Source organism: Helianthus annuus, chromosome 11, assembly GCF_002127325.2.
Source record: "Helianthus annuus cultivar XRQ/B chromosome 11, HanXRQr2.0-SUNRISE, whole genome shotgun sequence".
In the NCBI taxonomy this organism is placed as follows: Eukaryota; Viridiplantae; Streptophyta; class Magnoliopsida; order Asterales; family Asteraceae; genus Helianthus; species Helianthus annuus.
The window spans coordinates 151,457,888-151,475,587 of NC_035443.2; the positions used below are offsets into that span (position 1 = coordinate 151,457,888).

The 17,700-nt window shown below is 38.2% G+C and overlaps 1 protein-coding gene across 1 annotated transcript; it reads left to right on the forward strand.

Moving 5' to 3' along the window:
• The first annotated feature begins 13,789 nt into the window (after positions 1-13,789).
• LOC110888945 lies at positions 13,790-16,401 on the forward strand. Its single transcript, XM_022136439.1, has 11 exons — positions 13,790-13,942; positions 14,046-14,061; positions 14,393-14,492; positions 14,592-14,719; positions 14,856-14,940; positions 15,010-15,142; positions 15,222-15,433; positions 15,531-15,651; positions 15,741-15,935; positions 16,026-16,094; positions 16,183-16,401. The coding sequence occupies exons 1-11, from the start codon at positions 13,790-13,792 to the stop codon at positions 16,399-16,401; spliced, it is 1,431 nt and encodes a 476-aa protein (XP_021992131.1).
• Positions 16,402-17,700: the final 1,299 nt, after the last annotated feature.

Here is a 17,700-nt window from a genome sequence, read left to right on the forward strand (position 1 = left end):
AAACACTTTAGGTGACCATAGTTGTATAGGGAATAACCTTCCGAGGTTATACCTTATGGTCACGTCGTTTAAGTAGTTGTATGATAAGTAGTTCTTATGCCTTAGGTAAATTACCAAAATGCCCTTTTTGCGTTAAAATTCATTTTAAGCCTATGTAACATAACTTTTGACATATAAACTGTTTTGGCAACAATATTAAACATGTTAAGGCATATCTTGCTTGTCATAGGACTAGTTAGGCATTCCGAACGCGTTTTACGCAAACGACACGTTAAAGTAGCATAAGCTACCTAAACGGGTCGTAATGGGTCGTAAGCACTTAGGTTAGGTTTCATTTTAGTATGTGGGCTTTGTTTAACCATATCATATGAGTTCCAATACTCATTTGGTTTACGAAACCTTATACTATCCAATCCCCCGATTTAGGTCCGGTTATTTATGTAGTTATCTATATAGGGTGCCGTTTGATTCCGTGATCCCTCTAGCTTTGCTTGGTTGTTGTTCAAGACTTCTAAGCACCTTCAAGTGAGTACATAGTCCCCTCTTTTACTGTTTTTCAAACATTTTGGGGTGAAACACATGTGCCTACTTGTTACTTTCGTGCTTTTCATGTTTTCATACCATATACTTGCTATGTTCATTAGTACACTATTAGTACATGATTTCATTATGTTTTGCTATGTATGTTTACTTGACATGCTAAGCACATTGTTTTACATTTCATTTCTTTTGCTATGTATGTTAACTTAACATGCTAGCACATTGATTTACATAACTTTTCTGCTTTGTATGTTACTTAGCATACTTAGTACATTGTTTTCACATAACTTGTTTACATTTGGTATAACATTTGGTTTGTTTAAACGGTTCTTTATTACATTCATTAACACCGATCATGCCGCTCGGTAGTAGGTAGTGGTACCATAGGACTTGACAAATCCCGTTCCTAAAATCCTAGGTTTGTTTGGATGGATGGAATGACCGAATCCGAAAACATTTTACTTTGATAACCTTTACTCTAAGGTTATCCTGCTGTCTCAAGGCTTGGATGTATGCGTTAACTCACCACATAAATGTTTGTATCATTAAAACATGTTTTTACTTTGCAAAACATAACTTTTTGATTTACTCAAATTACTTTGTTTTGGTTCATTTTTACTTATGGTTTAAGTAGTCTCATTTTTACTTACCATACATAACTTTTGTTTACAACATATATACTACATGACTACATTTTGGACTTTTAAACATTGACAATGGTTTATACAAGAGCATTTGATGGTTGGTTTAAACATGAACTTTATACTTTGGTGGTTTGTTTAAAGTGATTTAAGTAACGAGGCGTGTGTAATATGATACAAGCATGGTGGATACGCCGCTGGTACTTCCTATATATAAGTGTTTGTATGATATTACATATCGCCGCGTTGTTTAAATCATTTCAGTTTAGACATTTTTTTAAGACATTGTTTTACAAACAACTTATTTTATACAAACTCATTTTTACTTGGTTATTCATTTAACCTTACACTACTCCTTTACATATCATCTACTTTATTATCGCTTTTCAAACGTTTTATGAATGCAAACACTTAAACTGGATTCATGACAAGTTTTCATTAAACATTTTCTTAAACCTAAGTCATGAATCCTATTTTCACAAAACCCATGTACTCGCCGGCATTTTTATGCTGATATATTTTCACATGTGTTTCAGGTACAATAGTTGATGAAATTTGATGATGATATTGATGCATGCTCACATAGGATTGGACGAGGCTTTAGTGACATTAAAAAGATGCAAGACTAGTTAAATTTTGTATTACTTCTTTGTTTGTTAAGACATTGTAACTCTTAAATCAATAAACCAGCATTTCAATTTCCCATGTGATATGAAACAATGATTATGTTACAATACTCCCCGACGATTCCGCCACGTTTTGTTGTTTTACGTGGTCGGGGTGTGACATAAATGGAGGTGTCCACGCTTACAAGCGTATCATTTTCTTTTCAAAAATTCAATCAAGCAATTTAACAATCATCAATCAATAATATTTAAGCATCAAACTTGACAAAACAAGCCTAAATCACAAGCTCATGAACTTGAAAGTTTTGTGAAAATATGTAGTAAGTTGCTAGCGTATTTAGTAGGTTTTGTTATCTTTAAAAAATAAAAATAGTTTCTTAAAAACTTTACTTTTAAAGAACTTGGAGTTTTACAACTTCTAGTCAAGATTTTCAAAAATACTTCTTTGTTAAATTTCTTGTTACACAAGTGTTTACACACTTGTTTAGTTACTATAAATGTGCTTCTTTCATAAAATACCTGGGTTTTAACAAGACTTGTATTTTCCGCTTGGTTCTTCCGAAAAACCACTTGTAGGTCTTTACATCTACATGTTTAGAGTCTTATTTTACAAGAAAAAATTTATTTACTCAAGTTCATGTTTCATGGATGGAAGGTTTCATCATCTTTCATAACTTTAACATTCATAACTTACTAGTTCATGTTCTTGAACATGATCTAGTATGTCTAGATGATGATCCATCCCACTTTTAATAACCAACAACATCAAATAATCACAATCATACAAGATTCACAAGATTTACACACATATCTTTTTTTTGTCCACCATTAATCGCTTATGTTCAAGACTTTATATTATGTTCTTGAGTGTTCTTAATTTTTAACCATTAATTCACCTATTAACCACCATAAACAAGATCAAGAGGGTGATTAGAGACACTTACTACTAGCTCAAGGCTAGGGAAGAAACAAGATGTAAATGTGGTGGATAAAAGAGAATGAGATTGGTTCTTGAAATTTCAAAAGCACCGAGCTTGTTTGTGAAGCTCCTTGCACCTTTGTGTATATAAGGAATGAGTGAACAAGATTTGGAAGTGGGTGGTTGACGGTGGTAGGGTGGCGGCCGAATGGTGGTTATGGAGGAGAGGAAGTGAGCTAGTTGATGTTGTTGAATGTGAGAGAATGATGGTCCATGGTATATATTTATAATCCAATCTCTTAATTAATCCTTCATGTAATGTGTAGTTTAGATATTCAACATGTTTAAATAAAATAATCAAGAAAAGCAGGTGGGTCACCCCCTTGGGTGACCGTCAAGAAGGGGGGGGGGGGTAAGGGTTGGGTGATGTAATGATATGGTTAAGTTCTAGTTGAAATCAAAAGGGTTTAGTTAGTATTTTAGATGTGTTAACTAATATAAAGGGTGTTAGGGTGTTCGGGGACCCTAACTAGCTCGGATAAGTCAAAACAATGTCTTTGGCAATATTTTTATGTTCCGGGTAAAGTCCGGTTGTTCGGTTGGATATTGATCCGTTAAAGTGTTAAGTGAAGCTTTAAAGTGTTATTTATATTATTTTTAGTGACACAATAAATTACCAACACTTTGGAAAGTGTCTAGAATTATTTTACCAAGTTTTTGCACTCTACTAGTATGTTAAATGCTGAATTTTTGCATAAAGTGCGGAATTTTGCATTTTAAGTATGTTTTAGGCACTTCCGATCACTATAACTACCACCTAGTGACGCAGTTTTATAATCCTAACCTCCCTACACTCCCTACTAGTGTAGTAATCTATTCCCGGCTCATAATGGCCTCAGAGACAATGTCTGTCTAGTGCTGGCAATGTCAGCATGTTTACTGGGTTATCCGCTCACTGTGCAAACTGTGCTTTTGTGCATCAAGTTTGTCACTATAGTTTTGTGTGTAATAAATGGAGTGACAGTAATACAGTATGATGCATGAATATGTATGTATCAGAGAACAGAAAGCAGTTTATTCGTAACTGAAATCAAGCACAGTAATTAAGCATTAATTAATATTAATTAATTTGTACGGATACCTGGATTTGTGAGGGTTGTCACATTCTCCCCCCGTTGAGAAAATTTTGTCCCGAAATTTTTAAGTTCTGCTTCTGGTTGCAGGGGTCTTGGGAAATAAATTGGGGTATTTCTCTTTCATTCGATCCTCACGTTCCCAGGTGTATTCTGGACCATGCCTTGCATTCCAACGAACTTTGACGAGTTTAACACTAATCCTGCGTGTTTTTTTTATCTTCCAATCGGTAACCTCAATGGGTTCTTCGACAAAGTGGAGTGTGTCGTCAATATGAATCTCGTCTGCGGGAATGACAACAGTTTCTTGCGTTGGACTCTTCTTCAAGTTTGATACATGGAATGTATCGTGAACACCATTAAGTTCGGCAGGTAAGTCCAGCTTGTATGCTACTAAGGCAATCCTCTCCAGAATCTTGAATGGACCAATATAGCACGGATTCAACTTTCCACGTTTTCCGAAGTGTGCCACACCCTTCCAGGGTGATACCTTCAACAATACCATGTCTCCTACCTCAAACTGCAGAGGTTTCCTTCTTCTGTCGACATAACACTTTTGTCGATCGCGAGCTGCCTTGATGTGCTCTCGGATCTGTGCAATCTTGTCTGTGGTTTACTGGACCACTTCTGGACCAACTAGCTGTCTATCACCTGCATCAGACCAACATATTGGTGATCGACATTTGCGTCCGTATAGAGCTTCGAACAGCGCGGCTTGAATACTTGCGTGATAACTGTTATTGTACGAAAATTCAACCAATGGTAGGTGAGTATCCCAACTTCCACCTAAATCTATAACGCAAGCTCGCAGCATATCTTCTAATGTCTGAATCGTCCATTCGCTCTGTCCATCTGTTTGCGGGTGAAAAGTTGTACTCAGGTTCTACTGAGATCCGAATGCTTCCTGGAAGGACGGCCAAATCCTTGACATAAACCTTCCGTCTCTATCAGAGATGATCGAGAGAGGCACTCCGTGACGTGCAACGATCTCTCTAATGTATATTTCAGCCAACTTGCTTGTGTTATCTTTCTCTCTGATGGGTAAGAAGTGCGCAGATTTCGTTAACCGGTCCACTATTACCCAAATATTGTCATGACCTTTTGGCGTTCTTGGCAACTTTGTGATAAAATGCATTGAAATCTATTCCCATTTCCATTTGGGAATCTCAGGTTACTGCAGAAGTCCTGAAGGTTTCTGGTACTCAGCTTTTACCTTGGCGCACGTTAAACACTTGCTAACATAAACTGCTACATCGCCTTTCATCCTAGGCCACCAATAATAATCCTTAAGATCTTGGTACATCTTATCCGCTCCTGGATGGATAGAGTACCGTAACTTGTGAGCTTCATCAAAAATAACCTTCTCAAACCACCAAACAGAGGAACCCAAATCCGTCGCATGAAGCATAAAGTTCCTTCCTCGTTTGGCACTAACTGCTTCTCCATTCCACGGAGATATTCCTCTTCGATGTTCTTTCCTTAAGAGCTTCTTTTGCGCAACACGAATGCGCAGTGAAAGATCTGTCTGGATAATCATCTCTAAAGCCCTAACCCTTATGGGCTTGATCCTTTCTTTTCGACTTAGGGCATCGGCGACCACATTCGCCTTCCCTGGATGATACTTGATCTCACAGTCGTAATCGTTCAATAATTCGACCCAGCGTCTTTGTCTCATGTTTAGCTCCTTCTGGTCGAATATGTGTTGCAGACTCTTATGATCTGTGAAGATTGTACACTTCGTACCATATAAATAATGTCTCCAGATCTTCAACGCGAATACCACTGCGCCTAGCTCCAAGTCATGCGTGGTATAATTCTTTTCATGGACCTTCAACTGGCGTGATGCGCATGCTATAACCTTCTGGCGCTGCATTAACATGCAACCCAAACCTTGACGCGAGGCGTCACAATATACCACGAAATCATCAGTTCTTTCCGGTAGCGATAAAATCGGCGCATTGCAAAGCTTGTCTTTCAATAACTGGAATGCTTCTTCATGTTTGATTCCCCAATCAAACTTCTTATCCTTCTGCGTGAGGAAGGTCAATGGTTGAGCGATCTTTGAAAAATCCTCAATAAACCTTCGATAGTAGCCAGCCAAACCTAAGAATTGTCGAATCTCGGTTGGCGTCTTTGGAGTCTCCCAATTCTTGATTGCTTCGATCTTTGTGGGATCCACGTGGATTCCATCCCCGTTAACCACATGTCCAAGAAATTGGACTTCGCGTAACCAAAACTCGCACTTCGAGAACTTGGCATACAGCTTTTCCTTCTTAAGTAACTCCAAGATAGCTCTCAAATACTGTTCGTGCTCAGCCTTCGTCTTTGAATAGATCAAAATATCGTCGATGAACACAATCACGAACTTGTCGAGATATGGCTTACAAACTCTGTTCATCAAATCCATAAAAACAGCTGGCGCGTTTGTCAACCCATGCGGCATAACCAAGAACTCGTAGTGTCCATATCGAGTTCTAAAAGCAGTCTTGGGAATACTTTCCTCTTGTATTCTCAGCTGATGATAACCTGATCGAAAATCGATCTTCGAGTAGTAGCTTGAACCTTGCAGCTGATCGAATAGGTCATCAATCCTTGGCAGAGGATACCTATTCTTGATCGTTAACTTGTTCAACTCCCGGTAGTCGATGCACATACGAAAACTACCGTCTTTCTTCTTAACAAACAGAACCGGAGCTCCCCAGGGCCAGAAGCTTGGTCGGATGAATCCCTTGTCTAGCAACTCTTGAAGTTGTGTCGACAATTCCTGCATCTCTGAAGGTGCAAGTCGATAAGGTGCCTTAGCCACAGGCGCGGCGCCTGGAACTAAGTCAATATGGAACTCCACTTGCCTTTGGGGTGGCAATCCTGGCAAGTCCTCTGGGAAGACCTCAGGATATTCCTTCACGACAGGGATGTCTTCGATCTTCGGCTCACCAGCTTCTTTATCCACGATGTGTGCCAAGAAGGCAACACGTCCCTTCTGTAGACACTTCCTAGCCTTCAGACAGCTGATAATTCTCAAAGGCGTATCACGCTTTTCCCCGTGAACCATGATCGTCTCTCCATCTTCTGTTGGGATGCGAATGATCTTTTCGTGACAAACAATCTCAGCCTTGTTGCTTGACAACCAATCCATCCCTACTACCACATCGAAGCTTCCCAACTTGACCGGTAGTAGATCCAAAGCGAACTCACACTCTCCCAACTCGATTACACAACCTCTGACAACTTCATTTGCTTCAACTAGTTTTCCATTAGCCAGTTCAATTGAGTACGGAATATCTAGTCTACTAGCAGCTAACCCAAGCATACTCTTAAATTCTAATGATACGAAACTATAGTCGGCACCAGTATCAAACAAAACGGATGCAAAGCATTGATTTATAGGGAAAGTACCAGTGACAACGTTTGGATCCTGGCGCGCTTCCCTCGCTCCGATGTTAAAGACTCTTCCCCGTGCTTGGTTCAATTTTGGGCATTCCCTCTTGAAGTGCCCAACTTCTCCACAATTAAAGCATCCTGGCCCTTGGCCATTTCCCTTCCCAGCTTGACTGTTGTTTTGGTTGCGATTTCCATTCCCAGCTTGGTTCGCAACGTTCCCACGGTTTCCATTTCCGCCATTATTCCCTTGCGGACGGTTTCCTTTACCACCACGGTTGTTGTTCCTATTACCAAAACCTCCTTGGCCACCCCGGCCAGCATTAACCCAACAAGTATCCTTCAAGTGGCCAGCTTTCCCACAAGCTTCACATGTTGTTGATCCACACTGGCCAGAATGATGGCGCTGGCATGTGTTACACTTGGGCAGTGTGCCCATATAACCCTTTTCCTTTGTTCTCAACACCGGTTGCAGCTCTAGCCGGTGTGCTTGACTCGCCCTTCTTGCTTACATGGCTGGTTCCTTGCTTGAAATTGGAAAATTTTCGCTTGTTTTCACCCGACGACTCAGCATGTCTTTCTTTTTTCTTTGGTTCAACATTTGGAAACTTGTTCGAGCAAATGGCCTCCTCAGTAAGCGCTACACTAAGATCGATGGCTTCTGTGATGGTTGTGGGCTTGGAAGTAGTAACCATACTCATGATCTGAGGTGCCAATCCCCAGATAAAGCGCTCGATACGCTTGAACTCCGGTGTAACCATGTATGGCACTACGTGGGACAAATCGTGGAATCTCTGAACATACTCCACAATCTTGGGACCTTCCATTTTTAGATGCCAAAACTCAGTCTCCAGCTTTTGAATTTCAGCGCGTGAGCAGTACTTCCTTCGCATGAGCTCCTTTAGCTCATTCTATGACATCGCATAAGCAGCAGCTTCACCAAGAGTTTGCACTTGCAAGTTCCACCAAGATAGGGCTCCGTCCAGAAATAGCCCTGAGATGTAGGTCACTTGTTGCTCGGGAGCACACTTGCTCATTCTAAGAACAGACTCAGTCTTCTCGGCCCATCTTACAAACGCAACAGCACCTCCTGTGCCGTCGAAATTCACGGGCTTGCAATCGAGAAATTGCTTGTAAGTGCACCCTGCACATACGTTAGAATAAACAAATGGTATTAGTGGACGTGCTATAGATATCCAAATGTATCGTGTATGTCTCAAACGACTTAACATTACCATGGGGTGGATTGTTATTGTCGTTGTTGTTCGAATTGCTCCCGCTGGTTCCTCCTTGTGAGGTTGCATACTGCGCTATGGTGGCAGCAATGATTCCTTGGAGTTCTGCCTCGTTGGTAGGCATGCGTGGATCACATCTCGGTGGCATCTTCTAAAATATGTTTCACGTTGGTCAGGTCATAGTAAGTAAATTATACGTATGTAACAGCATTGATTAAACATATAACATCTCATGTTATAAATAAATCAAGCACATAGCATCACATGTTATAGAATATGAACAATCAATCCAACATCACGTATAATGAGAATACTGCGATTGCGCTATCATAAATCAAGACCACCATGTAATGTTTACAAGTTCATAACTGTATCGTACATCATCAGTGACTAAGGGCCACATCGCCCTAGTCCAAACTATCTTATCAGTGACAACAACAACCAAAATACAAAATATCAGAAGTCACAACATCAAAATGCGGTCTCCAAAAAGCTGTATAGTGTGCACAATCGCGGTCGTCTCACCAAAAGTCTACCTGCGTCGAATCAAAAGGCCTATGCTGATGGCGGAGGAGGAGGGGGAAAACGAGAGAAGAGTAAGCGACGCATATGCAACCAGTCCTGCTCTAAAGCACGACTGACGCGCAACGAATATGCTATCTGCTGCTCGGGAGTCATGAAGCGAACATCTGAGTAGGGTGAAAGTGGACGCGGAGGGTGTGATGCTGCAGGTGGGGTCTGACAATGGCACGGTGGTCGCTGAGCTCTCTCCAGCTCCTGTATGCGACGGGTCAATGCCTCCTGGCGCATCATCAAAGATGTGAGTATATCCTCCGTAGAATACCCAACATGGTATGGGTGATACGGATCAGACAGTGGCATGCCAGGGGGCGTAGTCCATAGGAATGGCTCGCTAGATGGAGTGAAGAATGGTGCAGTAGATGGTGCAACAGTGGGAACAAAAGTAGGATGAGAAATCTGGGGTACAAACTGGCCTCCTCCTGACACGAAAGGTGTATGACCAAATGGCTGTCGAGATGAACCCTCCCCAGGACGTGGTGGCGGTATGTCCTGAAGGAATGTAACAGGGAGATAAGTGCGGTGTGCATCCGTGATGTGCGGGGGAAACAACGGAACATCAATGGGTGTTGAAACGGGTGCTGTAATTGGTGCTGAAACGGGTGCTGTAATGGGTGCTAAAACGGGTGCTGCAGGAGGTGTAACTGGTATCACGAAAGGTGGGTAATCGTCATCGTCATCGTCATCAATCCACCCGTTACGGGTGTCGGCGTAACGTGGATCTATATGGGTCGCAAAAGATGCATGGTCGAACATCACCGGCATAGGATCAGGAAATGGTGCAACAACAGGATCCTCTATCAAAAGTGGAGCATCAACAGGAGCGTCAGCAACATGATCATCCACCAACGGTGGAGCAACAACAGGATGATCGTCAACAGGTATATCACCAACAAAAGGGGCAACAGCAGGTGCATCGTCATGAACAGGGTCATGCTCTAATGCAGGGTCAGGAGCAACTAGAGGCTCTGGGGCCATAGCAGGCTCCGGATCAACAAACTCCATATCAAAATCAGCTGGATCATCAAACAAAGGATCGATAGGGGCTACAGGATCCTCCAGGGGCTGGTCTAAATGGATGAACTCGATATCCTGGTCAGGATCAAAACCAGGGGACAGGTGAATGAACAGGAGCCTCCTCTGCAGGAGCATCAGCAATAGGTAGGATGACATCAGCAACAATAGGGGCCCCGCCCTCATAGTCAGCCTCAGGTGGGTCCTCCTCAAACAGATCGACGTCGTCGTCAGAAACAACATCGAGGGGCATATCAACAACTGGATAAGCAGCAAGGGATATGGGAGCAGGGATCACCGCGAGTGGTAAATCCCCAGCGGGATGGCCATCAGCAGGCTTGGCTACGATGTCAGGCAGCGCAAAGGGCTGGAAATCGTCATCATCGGTGCTGGTAGTATCGAAAGTGTAGACCTCTCGCTCCGACGAAACTATGTCATCTGATACTATCGCCATGGGATCTGATGTGTCTGAAACTCCAGTGTCTGATGAAGAAGGCATGATGTCTGTAACACAAACACACATATGCACAAACAATCAATCATATAATCAAATAAACATGTTAGTCACCAATAAGCAGGCAAGTATTTCTTCGTAGTCTCACTAAACTACCCTCCCAGCCTCTCAGACTGAACCTCCTAGTCTCTCAGACTAACTTCCTGGCCTCTAAGACCAAAACCTCCCCAATCTTTGAGATTGGACCCCTCAGTCTACATGACTGAACCTCCGAGTCTCTCAGACTAACTCCCTGGCCTCTAAGACCAAAACCTCCCCAATCTTTGAGATTGGACCCCTCAGTCTACATAACTGAACCTCCCAGCCTTTAGGGCTGAACTCCCTCAGTCAAGGCGACTGAAACATAAATTTGGAAAAGTGCTCATACTTTTTGTTTGTAAAAATGTTTTGTATCCTGGATCTGGACGTAATGTATGCAATGTAAAAATGTTTTTGTGAGAGCCCTAGTGATCATAGTCTAGACTCGAGAAGGAATCCTAGTTCGCTATGATCAAAGCTCTGATACCAAGCTGTCACACCCTGGCTTTGCGGAAGCGTGGGTTTATTTGGTGTGACTTCTTAATACCATAGCTTAATCACAACAAAGCTATATGAAAGTAAAACCATGATGATCATCCATTGATTCAAGTTTTGAAAATAAAATACGACAACATTGTTTTAAAAGTTGACACATGCAGCGAAAATACAACACAACATAATAAAAACATTGTTCATACGACTCAACCACAAAACATGAAATAAACACAGTTTAAGACTTGTGACTCGTCCAGGCAAAAGTCACAATCCCTAAAATTGGATGACATCACTTCTCCTACGCAGCTTGAAGACATAGCATACCTTGCCAGATCCCTAATTCCCTGAAATACATGTAGTTTAAAAAATCAACAAAAAGTTGAGCGAGTTCATGTAAAAGTGAGTATGAGTAAACCTTTGAAATATGTTTGTGTGTATGAAAATCCCTGTTATGTAGCAAATAAGGAAAAATAGATCACCATTGGGTTGTAAATCCAATGATATGTGTGAAGTGCTGTAGGAAGACTCAAACCTAGCAGATTTTTGCGTCGGGCTGAAAGTCACCCCAAGGTCCGTACAGTGGGCCTGGAGTTGGGCTCACTACACCCAGATAGATCTACCGCTAATGACCCTCGGTCCTACTATGAGGATTAATGGCCTCTAGTTCCAGCCTACCCACTCACATGATCTAAGTAGTAACCCTCCTTAAGCTAACCATACCATGTATAAAAGTATCCGTAATTACTGTAACATGTATTCCACCCCCGAAGTATAAAAACTGAAAACAGTTAAGAGAAAAGGGGGACAAGAACTCACAGAAGTGCGTCTCGAAATAGTCCGTCCCAAAATAACCTACTGCGTGACGACCTACACGTACTAACTTCTATTAGACGGACGGTCGTGCCTTGGCTTAAGGTTTAACGTTTTTGGGAAATAGTTAGTCAACTATTTCGTATTTACACTTTTTAATTATTTTATAAATATATTCCTTCCCAAGGATGGGGGTATTAATACATGTGTGTTTTATAATTCCCAAAATATATTTTTTTTCTTTGTCTCGCTTGAAAATATAAATTAATTACTTTGTCTAAAATGTTTTAATTTACAAAATATATATATTTTTCCCAAAAATATTATATTTTGTTCCATAAGTTTTCCCAAAATAATATTTCAACAAAAATATTCTAATAAGAGTATTTTTCTGAAAAATACATAAGTTACACTTTTAAAGTTCGCGTTTTATTACCATACTTATATAACATACATATTTATTTTTGTGAGAGCGTTGATATTATTTTGGAAGTCGTTATTTCATGACATTTCAAGTAGTATTATTTTTAACCCTAAAATCTATATATATAATATATGAACAAAGTGTGGGACACGTGTCTTTTGGTTGTGCAACCAAAATGTGTTTTTGGCGGGAAAAGTATGAGACATGTTATGTTTACGCACGGGGTCCGGATTTGGTTACCCATACCCGTTTTTTTGACCCGGGTATATAAGGTACCTAAAAGACCTAAATCATTCACTCTCCTCGTTTCACACTTACAAACCCTAAATCGTTCTATCTTCTTTCTAGCGCTGCTCTTCTCAGCCGAAGATTAATGTTCGGATTCAGCATCGGAACTTAAAGGAGCGTCTCAAAAGTTAAACATACGCAATTAGCATTCATTTACTATCAATCTTTTTAAAAATTCTTCGTTTATTTGAGGTTTATTAGGTTTTAACAATGATATTTTTGATATTCCAACGAATTTGTCTGTTTTTATGTTAATAACAATCAAAAAAGAGTAATTTATGCGGTTTATTTTCTGTTATTATTTTGTTAATCCTGTTTAATTTATATTTGTTTGCAATATTGTTCATCTGTGTAAGAAATTAGGGTTTAAGTTGTTTTTCCTTCATTGATACTGATGTTTGTCAATGGATGCATGTATCTTTGTAAATCAAAGATTCTACCGTCTTTACCTAGATTACTAACATTGTTTGTCTTTACATTTCATCCTTAGATTTTGCCTCATGTCACCGGATTTTGTTTACGCTGAAATGATGAAATGTCATATTGTACAGATGATGTTTTGAAAACTCTTTGTAGGTACAATTTTGTTTTTAACTCTGATATCACTAAAATGTACTATTGAAATTTCTTTATGTGTACATTAAATTATTTGGGGGAGTTCAAAATCCTAAATAATGTATACATGGTTTATAGTATGAAGTTAATTTGACCATTGAAAAGATTTCCTATTGATTAAAATATATCTTTTCTGGTTGATATGATCAGTCAGTTTGTCAATGTGCAAAATAGCTTTCATATAGATTATGTTACATATAGATATGTTTGGTAGGTCTCAATCCTTTTGTTTGAACTGGGGAGATTGAATAGGAAATGAATACTAATATATTAGGAAATTAATACCGTAACCGAAAATACTTTCTCTCAAATTTATATTTTTGTAAATGATTTATAACTTCCAAAAATATGTTCCAATTATTCCATAAGTTACTCATTTTGAATTCTATAAATAAGACGTCAAGTTAAAGAGTTGTATTCACATTCAATTTGTTTTTCTTTCTTGTGCTTTGTTTTTCGGCTTTTTTAGGTAAACCATTTTCCCTGTTTTCAATTATTTTCTTCATTATCATATAAAACAGAATGAGAATCATGTACTGACATTTTCTTTGTTTACCAGTATGGAGAACAATCAGATTACTATGTTCAGGTCACTTAATGCTCATTCCACCAACTATACCATCAAAGCTAAGATCATATCCATGTGGGATAAAAAAATGAATGGTTATGAAAACCAGATCTATGGAGTTGACATGTTGTTGATGGATGAAGAGGTAACATATTTTAATGTTCTTATATCTTTATTAATATCCTATTTTTAACAATAGTTTTACATGTTCATGATCTAACAGTCATTATATATAATTACTATTTCAGGGTTCGTTCATTCAATGTAGCTGTTTACATAAGCTTTTCAAACGGTACCTTAAATTTTTGGTAGTTGATGACTGTTTATTGATTCACAAACCATCTCTAGCCCAAGATACAACCAAGATTAAGGTTACTGGAAAAGATTAGAAGCTATCTTTGTATGCTTTCACGTCTCTTCTGAAAACTGATAACTGATCTAGTCCTCGGTACTTTTTTAAATTCACTGATTTTAAATCTGTGTTGAGTTAAAAAGTTCAAGTGAATACATCAATAGGTAACTAATTTTAAAATTATTTTTGTTTAATTGAATAAGTTCAGTTGTTTATATCTTATCATACTGTTTTATTATACAGATTTCATTGGTTATTTGGTTGTCTCATATCCTATTGAAGATGCAAATAGGAAGGATGGATCTAAAACAAAGAGAATGAACATAGCCCTAAAGGATCTTGAGTAATTATTTTATAAACAACACGATAATATATCTTTTTTTATTTATATATGTATTAATAGATTCTTTTGATATTAAATTTAAAAATATTATTTATACAGAGATCAGAAGATTAGTGTAACATTGTGGGAAAATTATGCAATCACTTTGTCAAACTACATGAACGATAAAAACCGCCCTGCTCATGTTGTTATACATGTTCATTTTGGCACAGTGAATATTTATCAAGGTATTAGTTAAATTTTTTGACAAAGTATTTTAACAATGTCATTTAAATATATATATCGATCTATATCTTTTGATAATATGTCGACATAATTAATTTTTTTTATGTATCATTTAATAAACATGTCCGTTATAATCAGGTAAAGTTGGCCTTACTAACATGTTTGAAGCCAGTCGTGTCTTCATAAATTCGGATATTCGTGAGATAAAAGAATTCAAAGACAGGTACATCTTTATTATTTTATTATTCGTTTTAAATTTAATTAATTTTTTTAATATATTATACTGTTATAGGTATCTTGAGAAGGAGTTATCTAAATCATCTTCCAGTAAACAGTCATGCTCTCAAGTGATATCGAATACAGAAGATGAGTTTCTAAATGCTGAAGATTTTGTGTTGACCGGTTTTATTGCTTCAATTGATGTGGTATACATTAAAAAAAGGTTATTGTATCTTATTTATTTTATCATATTTATCCCTCACTATTACTCAATCTACTTATTAGAAGAAAAAGGTTATCATTGTTGGTACTGTTACAGCAATTTCAAATGATAAGCCTTGGTATTATTTATCATGCAATCATTGTAAGAAGCAAATTGAAGAGAAATGTGAATTGGTTGAGAAAGATGATGGCAGCTTTGACGTATTGGATGACAAGTCTTTTGAGTGTATAAACCCGGATTGTTTTGATGCTGTTGACATTGTTCCTGTTCATCGGTATCTATACATTTTTTATAGTTACTTTTAAATGTCAAATATAATTTCATATACTTTTTTTTTTCTTACCAATTATTAACATTTTATCATATAATAGATACAAGATACCTCTAAGGGTTCAGGATTCCACCGGAATCGTTTCCTGTACATTGTTTGATTATGAAGCTATTAAGCTTTTGAAGAAAACCTCAAAAGAACTACTTGATATTTACTCAAAGGTACAATTAGTTTTCATTCTGAGAAATGTTATTAGTTTTTTATTAAACAATAGATATATATATGTTATTATTTTCATCCCATTATACAGGTTGACACTTCCACCGAAGGATCGTTTCAGTCACTTCCATATGAGTTTGATGTGTTGTTGAACAAAAAGTTTGCCTTTCAAATCAAAATTTCCAGTTTTAACATTTCTAACCAGATAGAAAACTATGGAATTTCAATGTTATCTTCCGATGAGGATCCACTTTCTGCTCTGGAGAAAAAATGGAAAATTAATGAGGTTATTATTTTCTTCCAAACATAGTAATAATTCAATTATTATATTTACGTTTCTGTATTCATATATTGAGACTCTTCTGAATTTTTGTAGTCTGATGTGTCTGAGTCAAATGTTCAATGTTTGTCCGATTCAGTTGGTAATGTAAAAAGTTTATCAAAGGTATTTATTTTTGTTGTGCTTTACATTTTTTTACTCTACAATGAAAATATTATTAGCAAACTGTTAGTTTTGTTTTAATAAGTTCCAGGAATCTCAATCTGTGATGGGTGACAGTGTTACGCCAGATCCTATTGATGTTAATGATCATGATCCGTCAAAGTTCGAAAATATTAAACGTAACCTTGAAGATGTTTATGATGTTGATGCTGTTGATAGCTCTTCTACTAAACGTCATAACAGTCCTGGGAATGTTGAAGTAAACAATTCTATCAAGTTGGGCCTCATCACCCCAAAGATTGAGAAATAAAGATATTGAAGTATGGTCTCCAAATGGATTTGCATGGATTTGCACTTTTATTATTTTTAAGTGTTATGTTTCTTATCAAAACAATCTTATGCCTTTGACTATTATTCTTGTGTTTGAATGGATATTGTTTTTTGGTTAATCTTTATGACATTGTCATTTGCTTTATCATATTTTGTGTTTAAATTAAAGAGGATAAAAAATAATTGAGATTTATTATTTACATGTTACAAAATGTGAATTTACGGACCACGACAAGTATATATAATAGTGTAGAATAAAATTTCAAACAAAATTTTAAAATATTTATTGTGTATTTTAAAAATAGACATTTTCATTGTCAAAGTATAATGTAGGTCCAGGTTTCGGGACCGAAACCGTGATTTTCGTGTTCATGTTCATAGATGGAAGAGATAAGAGAGGATAAACATAACAAACTTTGTATTAATCCGGTAGTAAACATTACAAGTCGGCCCGGTTACATGACAACCGAACTAATACCAAAGAAGTATACATCCGGGGAGAAACCAAGTGGTGATTTCTCCCGGTGAGGTCTCAGACCTCCATTCTCTCTCTAGCACACACTTGTGCTCTCACTCTTGTGTTGCAAATGACAAAGTGTTGGTATTTATACCAAAACAAACACTGCAGGTCGAAGGATCAGACTGACTGGTCGAAACATCATCCTTCGATCAGACAGTCTTCGAAAGATACTCACATACCTCGAATGATATCCTTCGATATCCTTCGAGGTCCATCCTACGATGGGTATCTTTCGAGCTCATCGAAGGATATTCATAATCCTTCGATGCCTTATCCTTCGACACCAATGACAACACAGCAACTTTGTCTAGCAACACACACACACAGTCAAACCAACAACCCTCTCGTTTGACCACTTCAAACGAGCGGGTCTATACACGTTCGCTTGACCGTTTCACTAACTATTACAAATTCAGCATAAAATAAAACTAATCTATTCGACAAGCATCGGACACAAAATCTGCATCAACAAATTCCCCCTTGTCCGTTGCTGTCGAATGCTGAAAATGCAATTGCAATCAATCTTCAGCCAAGTATTCATCTTCTCTGTGTAGACAAATTCCCCCTTGACCGATGATCCAGGTAAGTAGCATCCTGATGCTCATTGTATAAGATTTCCCCCTCAAAGTACGCGTATCCGTGTTGAGTGTTGTGCAATTTCCTCAAAAGGATCAATTGACCGATCTTCCGCTGATCTTCCAAAACTCCAACCGGCATATGATAAAGGTTCCATTCTTAAACAACTGCATCAAGTCTTGA